The 18,542-nt window shown below is 36.2% G+C and overlaps 4 protein-coding genes across 4 annotated transcripts; all 4 read right to left on the reverse strand.

Annotated features, from left to right (window-relative positions):
• Positions 1,774–3,486, reverse strand: LOC104704779. Its single transcript, XM_010420811.1, has 3 exons — positions 2,560–3,486; positions 1,960–2,374; positions 1,774–1,880 (listed from the first exon to the last, which is right to left on the reverse strand). The coding sequence occupies exons 1-3, from the start codon at positions 3,484–3,486 to the stop codon at positions 1,774–1,776; spliced, it is 1,449 nt and encodes a 482-aa protein (XP_010419113.1).
• LOC104701644 lies at positions 8,704–10,213 on the reverse strand. Its single transcript, XM_010417368.2, has 4 exons — positions 10,030–10,213; positions 9,809–9,947; positions 9,123–9,392; positions 8,704–9,028 (listed from the first exon to the last, which is right to left on the reverse strand). The coding sequence occupies exons 1-4, from the start codon at positions 10,125–10,127 to the stop codon at positions 8,912–8,914; spliced, it is 624 nt and encodes a 207-aa protein (XP_010415670.1). The 5' UTR covers positions 10,128–10,213; the 3' UTR covers positions 8,704–8,911.
• Positions 13,075–15,086, reverse strand: LOC104701645 (probable LRR receptor-like serine/threonine-protein kinase At1g69990). Its single transcript, XM_010417369.1, has one exon. The coding sequence runs from the start codon at positions 14,983–14,985 to the stop codon at positions 13,201–13,203; it is 1,785 nt and encodes a 594-aa protein (XP_010415671.1). The 5' UTR covers positions 14,986–15,086; the 3' UTR covers positions 13,075–13,200.
• Positions 16,806–18,169, reverse strand: LOC104701646 (transcription factor MYB1R1). Its single transcript, XM_010417370.2, has 3 exons — positions 17,748–18,169; positions 17,449–17,657; positions 16,806–17,364 (listed from the first exon to the last, which is right to left on the reverse strand). Exons 1-3 carry the CDS (start codon positions 18,046–18,048, stop codon positions 17,065–17,067), a joined length of 810 nt encoding a protein of 269 aa, XP_010415672.1. The 5' UTR covers positions 18,049–18,169; the 3' UTR covers positions 16,806–17,064.

Here is an 18,542-nt window from a genome sequence, read left to right on the forward strand (position 1 = left end):
TGTGATAAGTTACTTGAATACTTGATTTTACAATAAATTAAATATGCTGAAGATAATTTTTCATAAAACCAAATCAAAGTTTTAAGACCTTTTTTCATCATACTCTCCACTCACTGCAAATCAAATTCAATTTCGACGGTGCGACACTACCCTACAATAGTATTTTCAAAGTCCAGTTCTGATATATATATGACTTTGTAAAACTTTGTATCTCATTGACCGTGAGTCCACAATTCTTAGGCATACTCTGATAAGTGCATGTTTCATTTACTGACCAAAGCATACTGAGNGAGAATGACAAGATTGACTAGACCCATGATTAAAAACTGTTCCTTGGGAATATATTTATATCACTGTCACATAGCAGCCATAATTTATAAAATTTAGGAGGGCCAATGAAGCATATGGTACATAATTCATCTCATCGATCAGATTTGTTACGATTATACATGAATCCCACTTCAAAACAAATTACCTTTCCTAAAAGAGTTAAATGTATATTTTTCCTGAGAATCTTATGCCTTTGTTGTGTTACTACTCACTAGCTTCTACTCGAAGTAACCGAGAAATAGCACTTACATATTCATTTTATCATAAACCATATTAAAATAGTAAAAAGGTATTTTGTACGCAAGCTCCATTGCTAATGTGGTGACCACTTCTCCCTATAGTATTCCATATCCTTCGGTTCTCTATTTGTATGCGGGCTTAAACATTGTCCACGAAAAAATATCGTTAGAAGAATTGTTTGACTAATTGATATATTGCATATCGCTATATAGAATTTTTCTTTTCTATCATCATCAGTCACATTGTACTTATAGCTTTTTTTGATAAGTTACTTAATTTTACAATAAATTAAATATGCTGAAGATAATTTTTCATAAAACCAAATCAAAGTTTTAAGACCTTTTTTTATTATATACTCTCCACTCGGAAAAATGAGCTATTTCCCCCTAAGAACTATCATATCTCGCTGGATGGAGGCCGAACTTTCGACACGATCTATATAGCCATGTCCACTATGACCAACCCCTATTTCCCCCCCCCCCCCCAAATCAAAAGTTTAACACTTATATCACCCCGAGCCTGAATTGCGTCGGTTTATCAGGTGAACCGCAGACCAAACGATATAAACCCGAAATTAAACCAATTATGACCCGATCCCTACATAATTACGACCTGATTCCTTACCCAAAAATTCCCAATTTTCAAATATCACGAACCCTAAAATTGACTTGGCATTGTTCTTCTTCTATCTTCCGGTCTGGGTTCCCATTATCGAATTTGAGCTTCAGAATGAGCAATTTATCAACAAAGTCGACCGGNCTTCCTTTTCTTGTCAGCCTTGGTCTGGTTTTCTTCAGGTGGTTCTGCATACACTTTATTCCCATTTGTAATNTTCTCGTGCGAGAGGAAGAGTGTTCGGTGTGCCAAAGAGATGTTGGTGCAAGGAAGCTGTTATGGCATTGATCTCGAAATCTGATCCGAATCCTTACCGGAGATACTACCGTTGTAGTTTTGCGGCAACAAATAAGGTAAAAGTTATGCTTTTATCCTCTTGTTTCATGATTTTGGTTGTAACTAATTATTGGGAAATTGGTAGTTTCAGAACGATGAACACNGCCTTTAGCGTCTTATGAATGATGAGACCATATGCATGCTCACATGGGATGCCACAAATTTGCCACTTCTGACACGTACAAGTCATCTTCTTTAGACAGACACGGTGAGAGTCTCCACTGATTTTGACTTCAAATGTGCCATTTGTGCTTATTGATACCTTAGCCGTAGACNTTTAGGTGAAGCCAAATCATGAAATAAGAAGATGATGAGTGTTATATTGTTAGNAAACTTAACAACATATGGAGTACAGATCCCTGCAAACATTTGTGAAAAACATGAGTAGTATAAACCAAAAAAATAATACATAAGTCGCAAGGAGAATATATGTTTTACCTGTGTGAGAATTAGATAGGGCAGACCTCTTTGCAATTCGCACCATGGCCAGTCGTCTTATTGCCTCTAACATGGCAACAAAAGGCTTCTCTCTTGCCTTGTTGATGGAGCTGTCAAATGACTCAGTCGGGTTATTGTCGACATCTTCGCAGTAATTACCAACCTTGTGGAATGCTCTACACCAACTCTTTGGATTTGTCCTCATTACATCACTGTAAACGCGAGAATCATAAGCAAATATCCTCTCTAAATGCCGCATATACTCTGTCTCATTGTAAGACCATGCCAAATCCCATAGTAGTGGCTTCAATCGAGATTTATTTCCATGAACATTTTTCAAGTTCCCGAAGATGTGTTGAACACACATCTGATGCTCTATCTTTGGTAACTCCTCAGAAACAACTTTGATCAATCCCTGAGATAAAAGCATAAGTCAAGTTAAATAAGAGAAGCCAAAATAAAAGCATAAGTGAAGTTAAATAAAAAGAATAAACTTTCCTTTTGCCTATCGGACATCAGGATGAATCCATCACCATCATTTAACCCAAAGTCTTCTTTCATCAACTTAGCAAACCATAGCCAATTGTCATAGTTCTCAACCTTGACAACTCCCCATGCTATTGGATATATACCATTGTTTGCATCCCTGCCTAAAGCTACCAATAGCTGACCTTTAATCTTATTCTTCAAAAAGCAACCATCAATTCCTATGATCGGCCTACAAGGCGCCATCCATGTTCTTCTAATGTTGTCAAAACAAACATAGAACCTGTTGAACATGTCCTTCCCTTCATCGTTCGTAATACACTCGAACTCTACATGTGAATTCGGGTTTGATGTCATAATCTCAGCTGCATAATCTCTTGATCTATGGAACTGCTCATCATACTCCCTCTCAATCCACTTTCTAGCTGTCTTCCTAGCAGCTTGACACTGAGGCCTAGTGATACTGATCTTCCAATCTGACTTTATGATTTCTTCAATCTTCCTTGGCATGAAGTACTCTGGATCATCCCTAATCTTATCAACAAACAACCTAGCTATATGAGGCACTATTAACATCTCACACTCTCCATTTGGAATACAACTATGCTTATCAACGAACTTATTGATCCTCCACATCCTATCATTTGATAGAATCGACGCATAAACCTTCCACTCACACTTAGATCCATCCTCATCATTAACACCAACGCATTTATACCCTATTTTCGCTTTATCATACCTGTACTGTTTCAAATTTCTCCCAGTTTTGAGAACATAATCGAGAACCGCCTCCTTGAACGCAACTCCATTGAAAAACGTCTGCTTATAGAACAACTCCCCACTACCACGCCTCATATTCGTACGAGCTCTAACTGGACCGTTTTCATCGTCGTCTTCACTCTCTGGGTACACATCGTGGCGGATTGGAGGTTCGTCGACAAACTCCTCAACAAGCTGTTCGATGTAAAATTGGTCTCTATCTTCACCTTCTTCGTCGTAATCAGGCGTATGGCCGCCAGGATCTCTCTCAATTAACGCCATTGAATCTCTCAATGAAAGGAACTCGAAATCGCACTTTTTAGGGTTCTTCAAGTTTTGGAGATTTTTCGATTTAGGTTTTTTCGAGACTTTTGGGTTTGATAGAATTTTTAGTCGGGTCAAAACTAAGTTAAATCGATAAAATTCGGGTCAAATTCTGGTTAACTCGACAAATTCAGGTCAAATCAGGTTTAATCTGGTCAAATTTGGTTTAGACTTTTCGTTAGACAGTTAAGCAAATAGTAAACCGTCACAAACCCAACTCTGGGTGTAACTAGATCTACAATTTTTTATTCGGAGTGGTATAAATGTTAAACTTTTGATTTGGGGGAAATAGGAGTTGGTCATAATGGACATGGCTATATAGATCGTGTCGAAAATTCGGGCTCTATTCAGTGAGATATGATAGTTCTTGGGGGAAATAGCTCGTTTTCCCCTTTCCACTCACTCCAAAACAAATTCAATTTTGACGGTGCGACACTACCCTACAATAGTATCTTCAAAGTCCAGTTCTGATATATATTATATGACTTTGTAAAACTTTGTATGTCATTGACCGTGAGTCCACAATTCTTAGGCATACTCTGATAAGTGCATGTTTCAGTTACTGACCAAAGCATACTGACATTACGTATTGACGTACCAAATTAATGCGATCATTGCATTCATATCTTGAGGTTCTTGTAGGCACCATCACTCGACCACGCTCCACCATCGTTTAGCGACTATCATTTGACTGTACGTGTAAATACGAGAGATCTTCTAGTTGATCCCACATCCATCCATTTGCCTTCCTCTGTGTTTCACAACTCCTCCTCTCTATTCACTATATGTAGTGAAGAGATATTTATCGGAAAATTCTTGATTTGGGTAAAGATGTTGAGTGGTTGGGTCGGACTGCTCAAGTTGTTCCATGAAAGCGATCGACTGTTGTGTGTTTTTTCCTATGGATCGGGACATGAAACAGCTATGATCGTTAGCGTAGTTATTTTGTATGCCATGGCCGAATAGTACTGAATGTGCCTCTCCGTATGAGTGTAAATCACTAGTCAACTCTGCATGGAGCTTTTTGCGCAAGTTGTTGACTAGAGATATAAGTGATGGGTGCTGGAGCCGAAGCTCCCAAGACCATTGGGATACTTGTATCCGAGACCATAAGATAGGTGGCATCGTAAGCTAGTTGTTGGAACTGGTTCTTCTGGTTGAGCGAGATTGAATCGTTCGTAGTTCTGTGTGAAATGGGTTGCTTGACGTGACATCCACATGTTGTGTTCTCATTGGCAATCGAAAAATTACACCCTAACAGTGTGTATATTCTCAAGTTTTGTTTGATAAAAGCTTACATGAAAAAATTATGTTTAGCATATATTCAAAAGTTTCAACTAATAAAAGAAAAAACAAATTACTATGATGTCCCACAATCCACCACCTGCCCAGTGATCATTGAAAATGTTTTATACCATCGTAACAGATTAATTTATCGGTGAATAAACGCATATTTTCATAATAATGATTCGCACAAACATTAACTTGTTTCTGTAGGGTTAGTTTTAACATTAGTTCCACAAAAACAAATAAAAAAGTTCCTTAGTATTAATTAGTGTTTGAACAAATACGGCTACTCATAAATTTCCGAAGTATGTATGGGTTTACCCGACATCTTTCGGTCTATTTTTTTTTGTTTTTTCTTCTTTTTTAAAGTATTGAAGGAAGGAGAGAAGGAAGACATACTTTGTGAAGACAATGTCTTATATAGTTTGAATGAGAAGTCAAGTAGAAGATTAAATCCCAAAGTAAAAGATTAAATCCAATTAAAATTCTAATAAAAGTTGAGATAACGTTAGTTTAACTATATATTCATTGAATAAGAGTATTCGGGATTGTTGATACAGCTCATAGTCATTTTCATACTTCAGTTCTGAGACCAAGCTTAATCAAGATTCATTAGAGTGTTAGCCAAAGAATAGAAACGGTTAGTTAAATATCATAATTTCAAAAGATTTTTTTTTGAAAAATTTGATTCAATAAAATCAAAAATACGGTTTTAACTGACACAATAGAAACAAAAACTTAGTTAGTAGACACCTCCCCCAGACTTAAACAACATTGTCCCCAGTGTTACCAAGTAAGGAAAAGTAAAAAAAACAAAAATGTATTAAAAATTGTAAAGAAAAGTTGAACTGATTCTCGGGTTACTCATTGGTGTCGACCGACACTCTCGGCGGATGGTGAATTTTGGCTGAAACTCCTTGTTAGTTGCATTGATGTTTTGCTGGATCAATCTTTAGATGTTAATTATGTTAAAAAAAACACTCAAACACAAGTTAAAAGCAACATGATAGATAGATAGTTCATACAAATTTCAAACACAAACTAACTCAATGCAAGAACTCAATCCTAAAAAGGGAAAGAAAACCATGATCACAAGCTAAACATCATCTGTGTCTGGACTAGTAGGAGGTGAAGATGGCGAAGGTAACCTGCTCCTAGTAGGACGAATGCAGCTACACCAAGACAACTGAGCCATTCCGTTCTAGATGGGACACATAGTAGAAGTCAGATACGCCTGATAAGCTCCATAGTAGCAGAATGCTATGGTGGCTCTGGAAACTCAAGTGCCGCGGTCCCAGAAGAAGAACCAACCTCAAAACCCCAACAAGGTCAGGACCATCTAAGTCCACAACAGCACCTCTGCGGCGACGAGCAGCAGGTGCAGCGACAGAATCCCTCATGTTAGGCTGAAATGCCAGCTGACGGTAATCCTCGCCAATATCAGTAAGTGCAGGGCGTGGCATCTCAATCATACGCTCTCCAATGGTGGAACGGAAAAGCCAGAATATAGGCTTCTTCATCCACTGAGTATGTACCATATAATCAACATCCATAACAGGGCACTCAATAATGATACTGCAACTATCCACATCAATTTGAAAATGCCTGAAGATTGGAGTCAGAAGACTCCCAACGTTTTTTGTCTTCTTTCCTCTTCCAGTGAAAGGCTTGGTCTTCAAGGAATCCAAATGATGCGCAAAAACTGCTCCCATGTTAACTGGTCTATCTAACGCGGATACATGGCAAGTGTCAGCAACCAATTCTCGCAAGCCAAAATACAATAAGACCAACTATGCCACTCGCATCTTGTAAGGCTCCATCTTACACAATAGTATATGTCCAATAACTCGACTGACATACCTCAGGACCAGATGTCTAATATATGTCTGTGTAGGTGACTTAGAATCATACTACCCATGTCCAAAAATCTTGCACATGAGGAAACTGAGCAGGAAGTGAAACCTCTGTAAAATCTCTCTCAAAACCATAAATACCACAGAGATCCCTAAGTGGTAGCCTATAACGAATGCCCCTAATAAAGAAAGATAGAAATACTCATGTGCATTCTTTGCAGCCTTATTCTCATAATAAACTCCCATTGTAGCTATAAACTGACGAACAAGATCTGGATACGTATATGCAATGGTTCCCATACTTATCATAATTTTCTAGGGTATCATTTTTTTTTTAACCCCTTGCTCTTTTTTATGATATTGCGTATTGAGGGTAAAGTTATTTCTATGCTGGATAGGATAACAACTTTAGGAACCATTGCATCTAGGCAGTATGATATGTATCCCGATCTTGTTCGTCAGTTTATGGCTACAGTGGGAGTTTATTATCAGAATGAGGCGGCAAAGAATGCACAAGAGGAGTTTCTATCTTTTTTCATTAGGGGCATTCGCTATAGGCTACCATTTAGGGATCTCTGTAGCATTTATGGTTTTGAGAGAGATTTTACAAAGGTTTCACTTCCTGTTCTGTCTCCTGATGTGCAAGATTTTTGGAGTTTGTTTGGACATGGGCAATATGATTCTAAGTCATTTACACAAACAGATATTAGACATATGGTCTTGAGGTATGTCATTCGTGCTATTGGGCACACACTATTGTGTAAGATGGAGCCCAGCAAGATGCGTGTGGTGGAGTTGGTCTTATTGTATTTGGGCTTGCGAGACTTGGTTGCTGACACTTGCCATGTACCCGCGCTAGATAGGCCAGTTAACATTGGAGCAGTTTTTGCACATCACTTAGTTTCCTTGGAGACCAAGCCTTTCACTGGAAGAGGAAAGAAGACATAAAACGTTGGCAGTCTTCTGACTCCAATCTTCAGGCATTTTCAAATTGATGTGGAGAGTTGCAGTATCATTACTGAGTGTCCTATAATGGATGTTGATTACATGGCACAGACTCAGTGGATGAAGAAGCCTCTATTCTAGTGTTTCCGTTCCACCACTGGAGAGCGTATGATTAAGATACCACGCCCTGCACTTACTGATATTGGCGAGGATTACCGTCAGCTAGCATTTCAGCCTAACATGAGGGATTCTGTCGCTGCACCTGCTGCTCGTCGCCACAGAGGCGTTGTTGTTCCTGCTGTGGACTTAGATGGTCCTGACCTTGTTGGGGTTTTGAGGTTGGTTCTTCTTCTGGGACCGCGGCACTTGAGTTTCCAGAGCCACCACAACATTCTGCTACTATGGAGCTTATGAGGCGTATCTGACTTCTACTATGTGTGCCATCTGGAACGAGATGGCTCGGTTGTCTCGGTGTGGCTGCATTCATCCTACTAGGAGCAGGTTACCTTCGCCATCTTCACCTCCTAATAGTCTAGACACAAATGATGCTTAGCTTCTGATCATGGTTTTCTTTTCCCTTTTTAGGATCGAGTTATTTTTCTTCTTGCATTGAGTTAGTTTGTGTTTGAAATTTGTATGAACTATCTATCTATCATGTTGCTTTTAACTTTTGTTTGAGTGCTTCTTAACAAAATTAACATCCAAAGATTGATCCAGCAAAACATCAACGCAACTAACAAGGAGTTTCAGCCAAAATTCATCATCCGCCTAGAGTGTCGATCGACACCAATGAGTAACCCGAGAATCATTTCATCTTTTCTTTACAATTTTCAATATATTTTTGTTTCTTTTACTTTTCCTTACTTGGTAACAATGGGGACAATGTTCCATTGTTACCAAGTCTGGGGGAGGTGTCTACTAACTACTAACTAAGTTTTTGTTTCTATTGTGTCAGTTAAAACCGTATTTTTGATTTTACTGAATCAAATTTTTCAAAAAAAATCTTTTGAAATTATGATCTTTAACTAACAGTTTCTGTTCTTTGGCTAACACTAATGAATCTTGATTAAGCTTGACCTCAAAACTAAAGTATGGAAAAGACTTTGAGCTGTATATCATGGTTAAACTAATGTTATCTCAACTTTTATGAGGATTTTTAACTGGAATTAATCTCTTATTTTGGGAGTTGGAATACAGTGGACTAGACTTCTCCTTCAAGCTATATAAGACGATGAACAAAATGTTAAATCTGTTTACGAGTGAGAAGATGAAAGCTAACATACTGAAAAAGGGTTTTCTTAAAACCGAGAATTGCTTTGTGATCTTGCACCTGGTACCCCAAGCATCGGTACTGTCTGTTTCTTTCTGATGTATATAGCTGTTCCGCTCAGCAGAAACAATCCTAGCATCATCGACTGTCCATATGATCTAACGTTAGCTCAAAATATCTACAACTGAGATCCAAAATGAGTGAGGAAATAAAAGAGTTTTGTTTTGTTTCTTCTGTACCTCAAAACCAAGAACTGATATCTTCTCTTCATCTGCAGAAGGCACACAGCTTCTGTAAGTTTTGTAAGACTGAGACTTCTTCACTTTCGATACAGGCGAATCATCATCCACCAACTTCCTCGTTTTCGTTTCTTCGCCGTCGTCGCGGTTCGATTGACCGTTCTGTGTTTCATCTCCTTCATCTTTCTTGTGTTTATCAACTTCTTTCACCTCTTTACATTTGAAAGCTATACGATAACCAGTTTCACTACATCGATACTTCTCTTTCCTCTACAAGAAACCCACACCATACTGAAACAATGAGTCTCCTTCACAACACAACAAATCATACCCAAGTCCAATTCACTGTATAATAATCTAATTGACTGAGAAATCACTGATTAAGCTAATTATGTAACCCTAAATCACCAAAATCAATCCTAATTGCGTAATCACCATCAAAATCAATACAGATCCGAGTGAAAGCCTAGAGATCTTTACCAGTTGAGCTATTGGTTCTTCGTAATTAACCTAATTCTGAAACCCTAAATCACCAAAATCAATCCTAAATGCGTAATCGCGATCCAAATCAATACAAATAAATCACCAAAATCAATCCTAATTGCGTGATCACGATCCAAATCAATACAGATCCGATGTAAAAAACAGAGCAATTAATCAAATCAGAGAGGGGATTTGAAAAAAACCTTTTCGGAGGAATTGCAGGAAACACAAGGACCTGAAGGAGAACATGCGAAGGTAACGTTACTTCCTTTTGGAGTTTCTTTAAAACCTAGAAGGAACCTACGGCCAACGCTTCTGATCTCTTCTTCATCATCTCCGCCTCTGTAAATCAAAACGAGTCAGATCGAGAAGCGAGATCGGAGTCTAAATTTAACTTGAAGAAAAAATTGTAAAAGTACGAAACTGTTCATGTGCTCTGACGAGAAGAGAGGATGAGATTGAAGCAGCGTAGATGAAGATGAAGAGGATGACCAAAAAAAGTGAAGAGCTCTGAGAAGCCATTTTCACTGTTTTCGTCTTCGCAGCGAAGAAGACGAAAAAAAAAATGCAGCGAAGAAGAAAAGGAGAAAGAGAGTAATATTTTTAGAAAAGCCCTGATATTACCTACTATTTACTAAATAAACCTATTACTCAGTGTCGTGCTTAAGGTTAAGAGGAAAGGCCATTTGCCCTAAGCCACCAATAATTAAAAAAAATTTAGGCCACATTTTTGTCTGCTATCTAAGCTGTATTTAAGTTGATAAGATAAACGTGTATGTAAAATAGGTCTTTTGTTTATAAAGTCCATGACATTATTAATAAAAAACAATACCTTATATCTATAAGGAAATTTCTACAGATGTTTTAAACTCTAAATATAATATAATAATAATAATACTTATGGAATATAATTAAAAATAAACGAAATCTGTTTTTGGAATAATCGGCATATTAATTAAAAAAAGAGATAATTGGAAGAAAATAAACTGATTTTGAGTTTTCGTTTTTCGAAAAAACCAATCGCTTGTAAATTTTTTTTATTAAAAGCAAGATTAGTTTTCGGGTTTAAGAATCGTTCACAATTGATAACATCAGTTTGCTAACGATTATTCACTGTGTCATTTCATAAACTTTTTTTTACTTTACTTTCATAATGTGAGTTTGGTAAATGATTTTTTAAGGAAAAAATAGCAAAATTGTGATTTAAGATTTTTTAAGTTTATTTTTGTTCTCTTTGAAACAATTTTATTTTTAATTTTGATATTTTTAATAATAAAAGCCACATTTTTTTACATGCCCTAACCCACATTTAGCCTTAGCACGGCACTGCTATTACTTAAAACTGTTTTAAATTAAACCTTGGTAGTTTCAATCGGCCAGAGCTCTCGTTTTGATAACCTTGGTGACTCGTAACAGTTGGTTTCCCGATTAATATCATGTTCGATTCAACACTTTGAGCTCTCTAACATTATGGGTTCCCTTAACTGTTAATTAGTGTTAGGTACGTAACTCTCAAACTTCACAGCTGATTAGGGCAAAGTGCCCCGCTGTATTGTGATTTACTAGGCAAGAGTAATATAAAAACTTTTCTATTTTCGCAATGTATGGATAAAAAAAAATATTTTTGATAGCAATATTATGTTAAACTAATCTTAAAGCTCTATTTGAAAACTGTATAAATAATAAAATAAATTTAAATTACTTTTAAAATTTTATTCTATGTTAATATTAATTATTAATATTTAATATGATATATCTAACATTTAATTTACAAATTTTATTTTAAAATCAAATGTAAAATTTATTAGATATACATTAAAAATAATATTAGTATTATCATTGAAATTTAATTTATTTATTATTTAATATATTTTAAAAATATTTTTATTATCTAGTTACCATTTACTAAATTGTTTATTCTCTGAAGATTTTCTTTTCATTCTTTTCATTCTGCATTGTTCTTTTTATTCATTTTTTTTTGTTATTCTAATGGTTAGAAGTAGGAGCCAAAGACTTCATTAATGCAATGAGAACCAGCATGTGTTACACATTATAATGCTAAACAAAAAACTTTCTTAAATAAAAAAAAACTCAAATTTTATTATTGAAATAAATCATAAATACTAAACCTGTTTGAGAGAGAAATCTTTATAATAAATTGGAGCCAACACATTTTGTAGACAAGATAAAACTTTCTAGTTTCTCTCTAACTACATTATTAAGAAGCAAAAAAAAAAAAAAAAAGCTGTTTAACCATCCGACTTCGTCACTTCTTGACCATCCTTCACACACAAGTATCCCATAACAGCAATTGCAAGGATAAGGAGGAAACCGAATAAAATGAAGAACAAAATATTCATCATTGTATATAAGAAGACTATTTGTTTTTTTTTTTGTTTTTTTTTAGAAGACTATATTAGAATGGAGGATTTCGTAGAACAGAAATAGAGAACTGAATAGTTGAGATTAAAGAATTTCAATTTCTTACTTATATAGAGAAATGGTATAGAAACTATTGTGTTTATAAATATTTATTATTTAGTGTAGCATCTTGCATCTGCCAAATGTTGATATACGTAGTTTCCAATTTTTCTACTTGGTTTCATTGTTTCCCATTTATCAAACTAATATTTTATTTTTAATTTAATGAAAAACTACTAAAAATGTAAAAATCAATAAAATGAATATTCTCATCATCTTTACGTCCAGTTTTACACTTTTTGAATTAGAAAATTTCCTTAAAAGAATTATATGTCAAGATGTGCAAAAATCTAAATTACGTGCTGAAGATTATAGAAACATTAACCGTCTTGAGCTTGGGAAGCCCAATTTAGTGCGAAGCCCAATACATTTCTGGTCTTCAAATATTTTTGGATAATACAATATATTGTAGCTGTTTTGCTCTTATCGCCAAAGTGATATTGAGTGCATTCCCTCAATGTATGCTGCAAACTGTAGTACGTGATCGATCGTTAGCTCAAGAAACTGCAGTTAGATTGAATTGAGGGAGGTTTTTGCTAACCAAAACCTGATATTACTTAATAGATGCAATTTGATTGATTATACAGCAACTCTTCCACAAGATATGTCCTTGCAGCCCTACTGTTTCTTTCCAGCTAAATATTATCAATAATGATGTTCTATCAACAATATGCATTGTATTGAGTTCAAATCTAGCTAATGAAACAAAGACTCAACACTATACTAGTACGTAGTTTAGTCACGAAACTACCTGTACTCTTTTTTTTCTTCAGTTTATTATATCCCAATGCAAATCATTATACAACAATATTTAAGCAAGAAGCTCTTCATCAGACAACCATTATCCTTATTAAGGATTTTTCCCTTGACATAAACCGTAAAAAACAGTATGAATTACCATATTTTTTTGATTAAAATTCGAAAATTTTCTGTTAAATTAAAATGAAAATTTTACTCTTTTATCAAATAATTTATAGCCTTCAGACCATTATTTGACAAAAGCATATCATAATATTTATGCTAACAAACTTCTCGATTAATAGTAGAGATGTTACAACACACTAAATGAAGAAATGTAAGAAAACCTTTTTCGATCAAATTACAAAGACTACTCTCAGTGTTCTTGTTTGTTAAAGATGAGAGGAAACTCATCACTATACTCAGGGAAGAAACCATATTGATCTCCCAAATTCTTCAAAGATTCATAAACTTGAATCATCAACGGTCTTTCCTTAGGCCTCGATACAACACAGCTACACGCGATTCTCAAAACTTGCATTATCTCATCATCATATCCTTTACCATATATGCTTCTATCAATTGCATCTTTGCTTCTACCATTACTCAAATGCTTACCCACCCAGTCTACTAAACTCTCTTTAAACCCTTCTTGACCATTGTTAATGGAAACAGGCTTTTGTCCAGTAACAATCTCAAGAAGCACAATTCCAAACCCATACACATCTCCACTTAAAGACGCAACCATGGTGCTTGAATACTCAGGCGGAACGTAACCGAATTCCCCTAACTCGCCGTCACTTAACGAGCTATCCTTAGAATCCCGGGAACTCACTAGCTTCCCCAAACCGTAATCCATAACACGAGCATCAAAATCTTCATCTAAAAGAATCACATTCGAGCTAATGTACTGATGCATACACGGCGGTTGGCTTGCATGATGCAACCAAGCTAGCCCTCTAGCCGCTCCAACAGCAATTCTAACCCGAGTTGGCCAATCCATAGGACAATCCTGTAACTGAGAATACAACGTCCCATTAGCCATGTGCTTATACACCAACAACCTCTCATCTTCCACAACACAAAACCCGAGAAGCGGAACCAAATTCGGATGCCTGATCTGATCTAACCTGCTCATCTCAGCCCTAAACTGCTTCTCACTAACCTCCCATCCATTACTAAGCCTCTTAACCTCCAATGCAGACCCATCAGGTAAATCAGCTTTGTACGAAACTCCAGTTCTTGACGTACCAACGATATTCCCGGGATCAAAACTGTTAGTAGCTACAATTAAATCAACCAATTTAATCTTCACTATTGGTTTCTGAAACAGAGTTACCTGAACAAGCTTGTGTGATCTCAACAAACCAATCCAATCACTATCATCCTTACTTTTTCCGGCGCCATAACTATTCTTGTTCCTCCCATCTCTTATAAAGAACCACCAAAACATCCCAAATCCAACACATAACGACCCAAAAGCACCAATAACGCCGGCGATCGCAATGATCGTCAAGTTTTTACCGTTTAACGCACCGCAACTCGATAACGGATTCCCGCAAAGTCCGGCATTGCCGCGAAAACCGTCTTCACCAAAATGAGAGAGCTCGGAAGGAATCGAACCGGAGAGATCATTGTCAGCTAGAGAGAGTCGCCGGAGCCGGTTTAACCGGGTTAACTGAGAAGGAATCGAACCGGTTAACTTGTTCTTGTTTAGAGCTAAAGTATTCAAGAATTTACAGTCAACGACCTGAGACGGTATCGAGCCACCGAGTTTGTTACGGGAAAGATTTAAAGTGACAAGATAAGGAAGCCATGAACATATTTGTGAAGGAATCAAACCGGAGAAACCGTTATCGGAAAGATCTAAAGATTGTAAACTCCGACATAGCTTGAGAGATTCAGGGATTTGACCGGAGAGTTGCATTGATTGAAGCTGAAGAGAAATAATTCGATTCTCTTTAGCGTTCCAGCAAGAAACTCCGGTGAGTTTGCATATTGATGAAGATGACGATGATGAATTGGGGAAAGACCAGGTGCTGAGTTGGTTTGAAGGATCTTTGAGTGATGCTTTAAGGCCTTTGAGACAGAGCACTTCGTCTTCGGCGTAAGACGATGGGATTAAGATGATGACAAACAAGAAGATAAAGATCGTCTTCATGATGGGTTTGGTTTGTTTCTTTAGGGTATCGTGTAAAGAGCAAAGCTTTTTTTTTTGTTTTTCTTCATTCTATGGCGGAAGAGACGGCCATTGACTGTTAAAGTTTCAAGCTTTGTGGATGGCACAAATAAAAATTTTCAAACTTTGCTGACTTTAAAAACAAATAAAGTGTATCTTTAACTAAACGTTGTCGTTTGAGAGCAGTATTCATTTTTTTTTTTCATTATTCAGGTAGTGAGTGTTTTGATTGATAAAAGTAGGTACCAAAGCACTTTCTGCGCAAGAATCAATTTCTTTTTTTTTTTGTTTAAAATACATTTTGTTTTGGTAAAAGTATGTATTATTTAGATAAATTGATTAAGATCAATGATTAATGTTGCACCAAAATTCTTTTATTTGACCAGAAAGATATATATAAAACGTGTTGAACTGTTAGTGTGTAGGACAGTCATTTTTGGAATGTATATTATTTTTTTTTTTGTTAAACATGTTCTGTGAGCACTTCAAGTATAAGTAGCTTGAAATGTTGAATGCTTTTTTTGATATAAAAAGCTTTAAATTTAAATGCATATATAATTTAAAAAAAAAGAGTTATAGACATATGATTTGCGATTATATGGTTTGTGAAAGTAGAGAAAGAGTTATACAAAATAGAATTTAGAAAGGAGAAAATTAGATCAGGACGAGAAATTAAGCCTCTACTAACTTTAGGAACGATTGTGCTCGACCACCACGACCATGCTATATATTGAACCGACAATTTCGATTACATGAATTTTGTTTTCTTTGGTTGAATTCTGTTTTGTGCGAGAAATTATTGATTTAAATCAAGATTAACAGGGGAGAAAATCAGTGGCACTTTTGGCTTGGAGTATCAAAATATATAGAGCCGTTGCGAATGAGGAATGACCATAACGGAGACTACTACAACAACCAAGAAAGAGTGTATTTCTCAAGTGTAATAAAATATCGTTAGCTCACCGATTGAGCCCATTAGACCATACTTATGTATTGGGCATTCATCAGTGGAACTGATTTTGGGGCTCTCAGCTCTACTACTAAGTATTAACATACACAAATTCTCCTTTCGACAATTTTACACTAATTTTTTTGTTTCCAGTTAGCAAGAACTCAAAAATAGACAGACCTTTGACCCTTCCACAAGACTTCACTTTTATAAAACTTACAACCACTGATAGTATATCCTAAGTTTGACGAGTTTTCCGGTATAGTTTAGAGGTGAAGAGTATAAATGGTTCTGGTTAGGTTTGTGTTTGAAGTGCATACTTTATTTTAGTTAAAACAAATTATTATTTTTCAAGTTAAAAACAAAGTGACAAATGACGATTAAATAAAAAAAAACTCATACCCTAATATATATTTTCGATATATTCTTATCTACACTTCTGGTATGAGACATTCTAGTAAAAAGTAACAATGTATGCATAAACTGGTATAGTTTTAGCCTTTTAGGCTGATATGTACCCTACAAGAATTCAATATATACTATGCAATAAGATAAAATGACATCAAACATAAAACAAAATGCGAACTGTTACTATAGTAATATAACTGTGTTTGGTTCATGAATGTGACACACACCCCGAGAAAAACGGCAAATTATATTGAAAAAGTCGTATCAGATAAGAAAAGCATATCAGATGAGATGCACTTAACCTTAACCCAATAACCAATTCTATGACACAATTAAATTCCATATAACTACCTTAAGCTTGAAGATTGAAGTAGTCTTCGACTTCTGAATCCGATTGAAGTCTTTGACCAAAACAACACAGAGACCTACTTGTTGTTTCACTGCATCATCATCATCCATATTATATTAAACACCAAAACATAACAAAAACGACAAGTCGTTTCTTTTCTCCCTTTCCCGAAAAAGGGCAAAAAAAAAAAAAACTGTACACAACAACTAATTCAATCTCTAAAATTCACCAGAGAGTCTGATCAATGTATCTAATTAGCCTATCTCTCAAATTTTTTTTCACATTAATCATTATCATCATTAGATATTTTTATCTTTATATAGTATATAAATTAATTAAAACATTATCTTCTTCATCAAGCCACTCCCATTATACTATCTCCATTACTCGACATTGCCTCGAACCCCGAGGCAAGTGATCCGCCACGTGCCTTCTGTTCATTGGACGATGAAGACGAAGACGTCGACGAAAGATTCAACGACAGCGGAAACATCTTCTCCGTAGTTGACGCTGGAGCTTTCTTGCTAAGGTTAAGACCAGCCATTTTCCGCGACGGTGGAATCGGAATCGGAACTGGACGGTTTAGTTTAGATCCTAGAGGTATCCCTTCAAGTGGTGTTCGCATTTGACTCTCTTCTTGTATAGATTCTATAAACTGATGACAACAGAACTGTATGTGTCAGTTTCATATGTTCTTTTATAATTCAAGATTTTGATAATGAATAGTTTTTTTTGTTACCGAATCAGGAGTGATATCGAAGAGGCTAGATCTACGACGGCGACGATTCTGATTTGTCCGCCGGAGAAAGTATTTCTGAGCATGACTCGCTACCTGAGTCGGAGTTCGAGTTTTCACAAAGTTTCTTGAGATCCCTCTCCAGTCACCTTTTCCAACTTTATGCAGTCCCGTGAGGAACAATCTATGTTCATCCTCTGTCCATGGAGTTCCTAAAAATTTCAAGAAAATGGGAAAAAAAAAGTAAGAAAAACTTTATAAAATTTCAAGAAAGTAAGTAAAAAAAAAAAAAAAAAGTTAACCTCGTTTGCGTTCACGGTTTCTACTACCGGAAGCGTGAACGACGTCGTCTGAAGCGTAACCACCACCGTCTTCAATAGGGCCGTTGGAATCGAGAGTTTGATCGAGTTGAATGAGATTGTTCATACTGACAGTTTTTCTAACAGAACGTGACGAAGCTTCCGTGACGCGGACGCCGAACAGCATGATGCCTTTTTCTCCGTCGCCGGCGTTTTTGTTGTCGTCGCCCGTGGTGGTTATTTCTGTGGGACAAGTGCGGGAGTTGTGGCCGTTGTTTCCACACTGTGAGCAACTACGAGACATCGAAGCTGCTCGCGAAGAGAGCAAAACACTACTTGATCGGAGATATAGAGACAGAGAGATATTTTGGAGATGAGAAAAAAAAAAAGGTAAAGAGAAAGAGAAGGAAAGAGAGGTTTAGGTTTGGTATAAATAGGAATGATTCCACTTTTATGTTGTGTTGAAGAGCCCTTCACCACAAAAACCTTTTGACTCTTGTGTGTTTTATCTCAAATGACTTTGTTTGTCCAATACAATTATTTTCTTTTGTCATTTCCTTTTTTCATTGGTCCAATGAAAAAGAAAAAAATCTCCTCTTTTTACTTTAGTCTATCTATATATTTTTATTCAATTTTTTTCCATAACGCCAAACACGGTAAAAACTTCTCAGTCAAAGTAACAGTTGCATGAGACGATTGGAAGAAACGACTGAAATATGTGGCTGCAGAAGACGGTTTCAAAAAGTTGTCGAGTATCGACAACTTAAAAAAGCAAAGGTGAGTTAATACATTTAGATA

The sequence above is a fragment of the Camelina sativa genome, chromosome 7 (assembly GCF_000633955.1).
Source record: "Camelina sativa cultivar DH55 chromosome 7, Cs, whole genome shotgun sequence".
Lineage (NCBI taxonomy): Eukaryota > Viridiplantae > Streptophyta > Magnoliopsida > Brassicales > Brassicaceae > Camelina > Camelina sativa.

Coding starts and splice junctions, on each gene's coding strand:
- LOC104701644 (XM_010417368.2), bottom strand. CDS start 10,127: ATGGCTTCTCAGAGCTCTTCACTTTTTTTGGTCATCCTCTTCATCTTC. Junction 9,393..9,808: donor CCTGCAATTCCTCCGAAAAG/GTTTTTTTCAAA, acceptor GGTTTCTTGTAG/AGGAAAGAGAAGTATCGATG. Junction 9,029..9,122: donor TATCAGTTCTTGGTTTTGAG/GTACAGAAGAAA, acceptor TCATATGGACAG/TCGATGATGCTAGGATTGTT.
- LOC104701645 (XM_010417369.1), bottom strand. CDS start 14,985: ATGAAGACGATCTTTATCTTCTTGTTTGTCATCATCTTAATCCCATCG.
- LOC104701646 (XM_010417370.2), bottom strand. CDS start 18,048: ATGTCTCGTAGTTGCTCACAGTGTGGAAACAACGGCCACAACTCCCGC. Junction 17,658..17,747: donor AAACCGTGAACGCAAACGAG/GTTAACTTTTTT, acceptor TGAAATTTTTAG/GAACTCCATGGACAGAGGAT. Junction 17,365..17,448: donor TCGATATCACTCCTGATTCG/GTAACAAAAAAA, acceptor TGTTGTCATCAG/TTTATAGAATCTATACAAGA.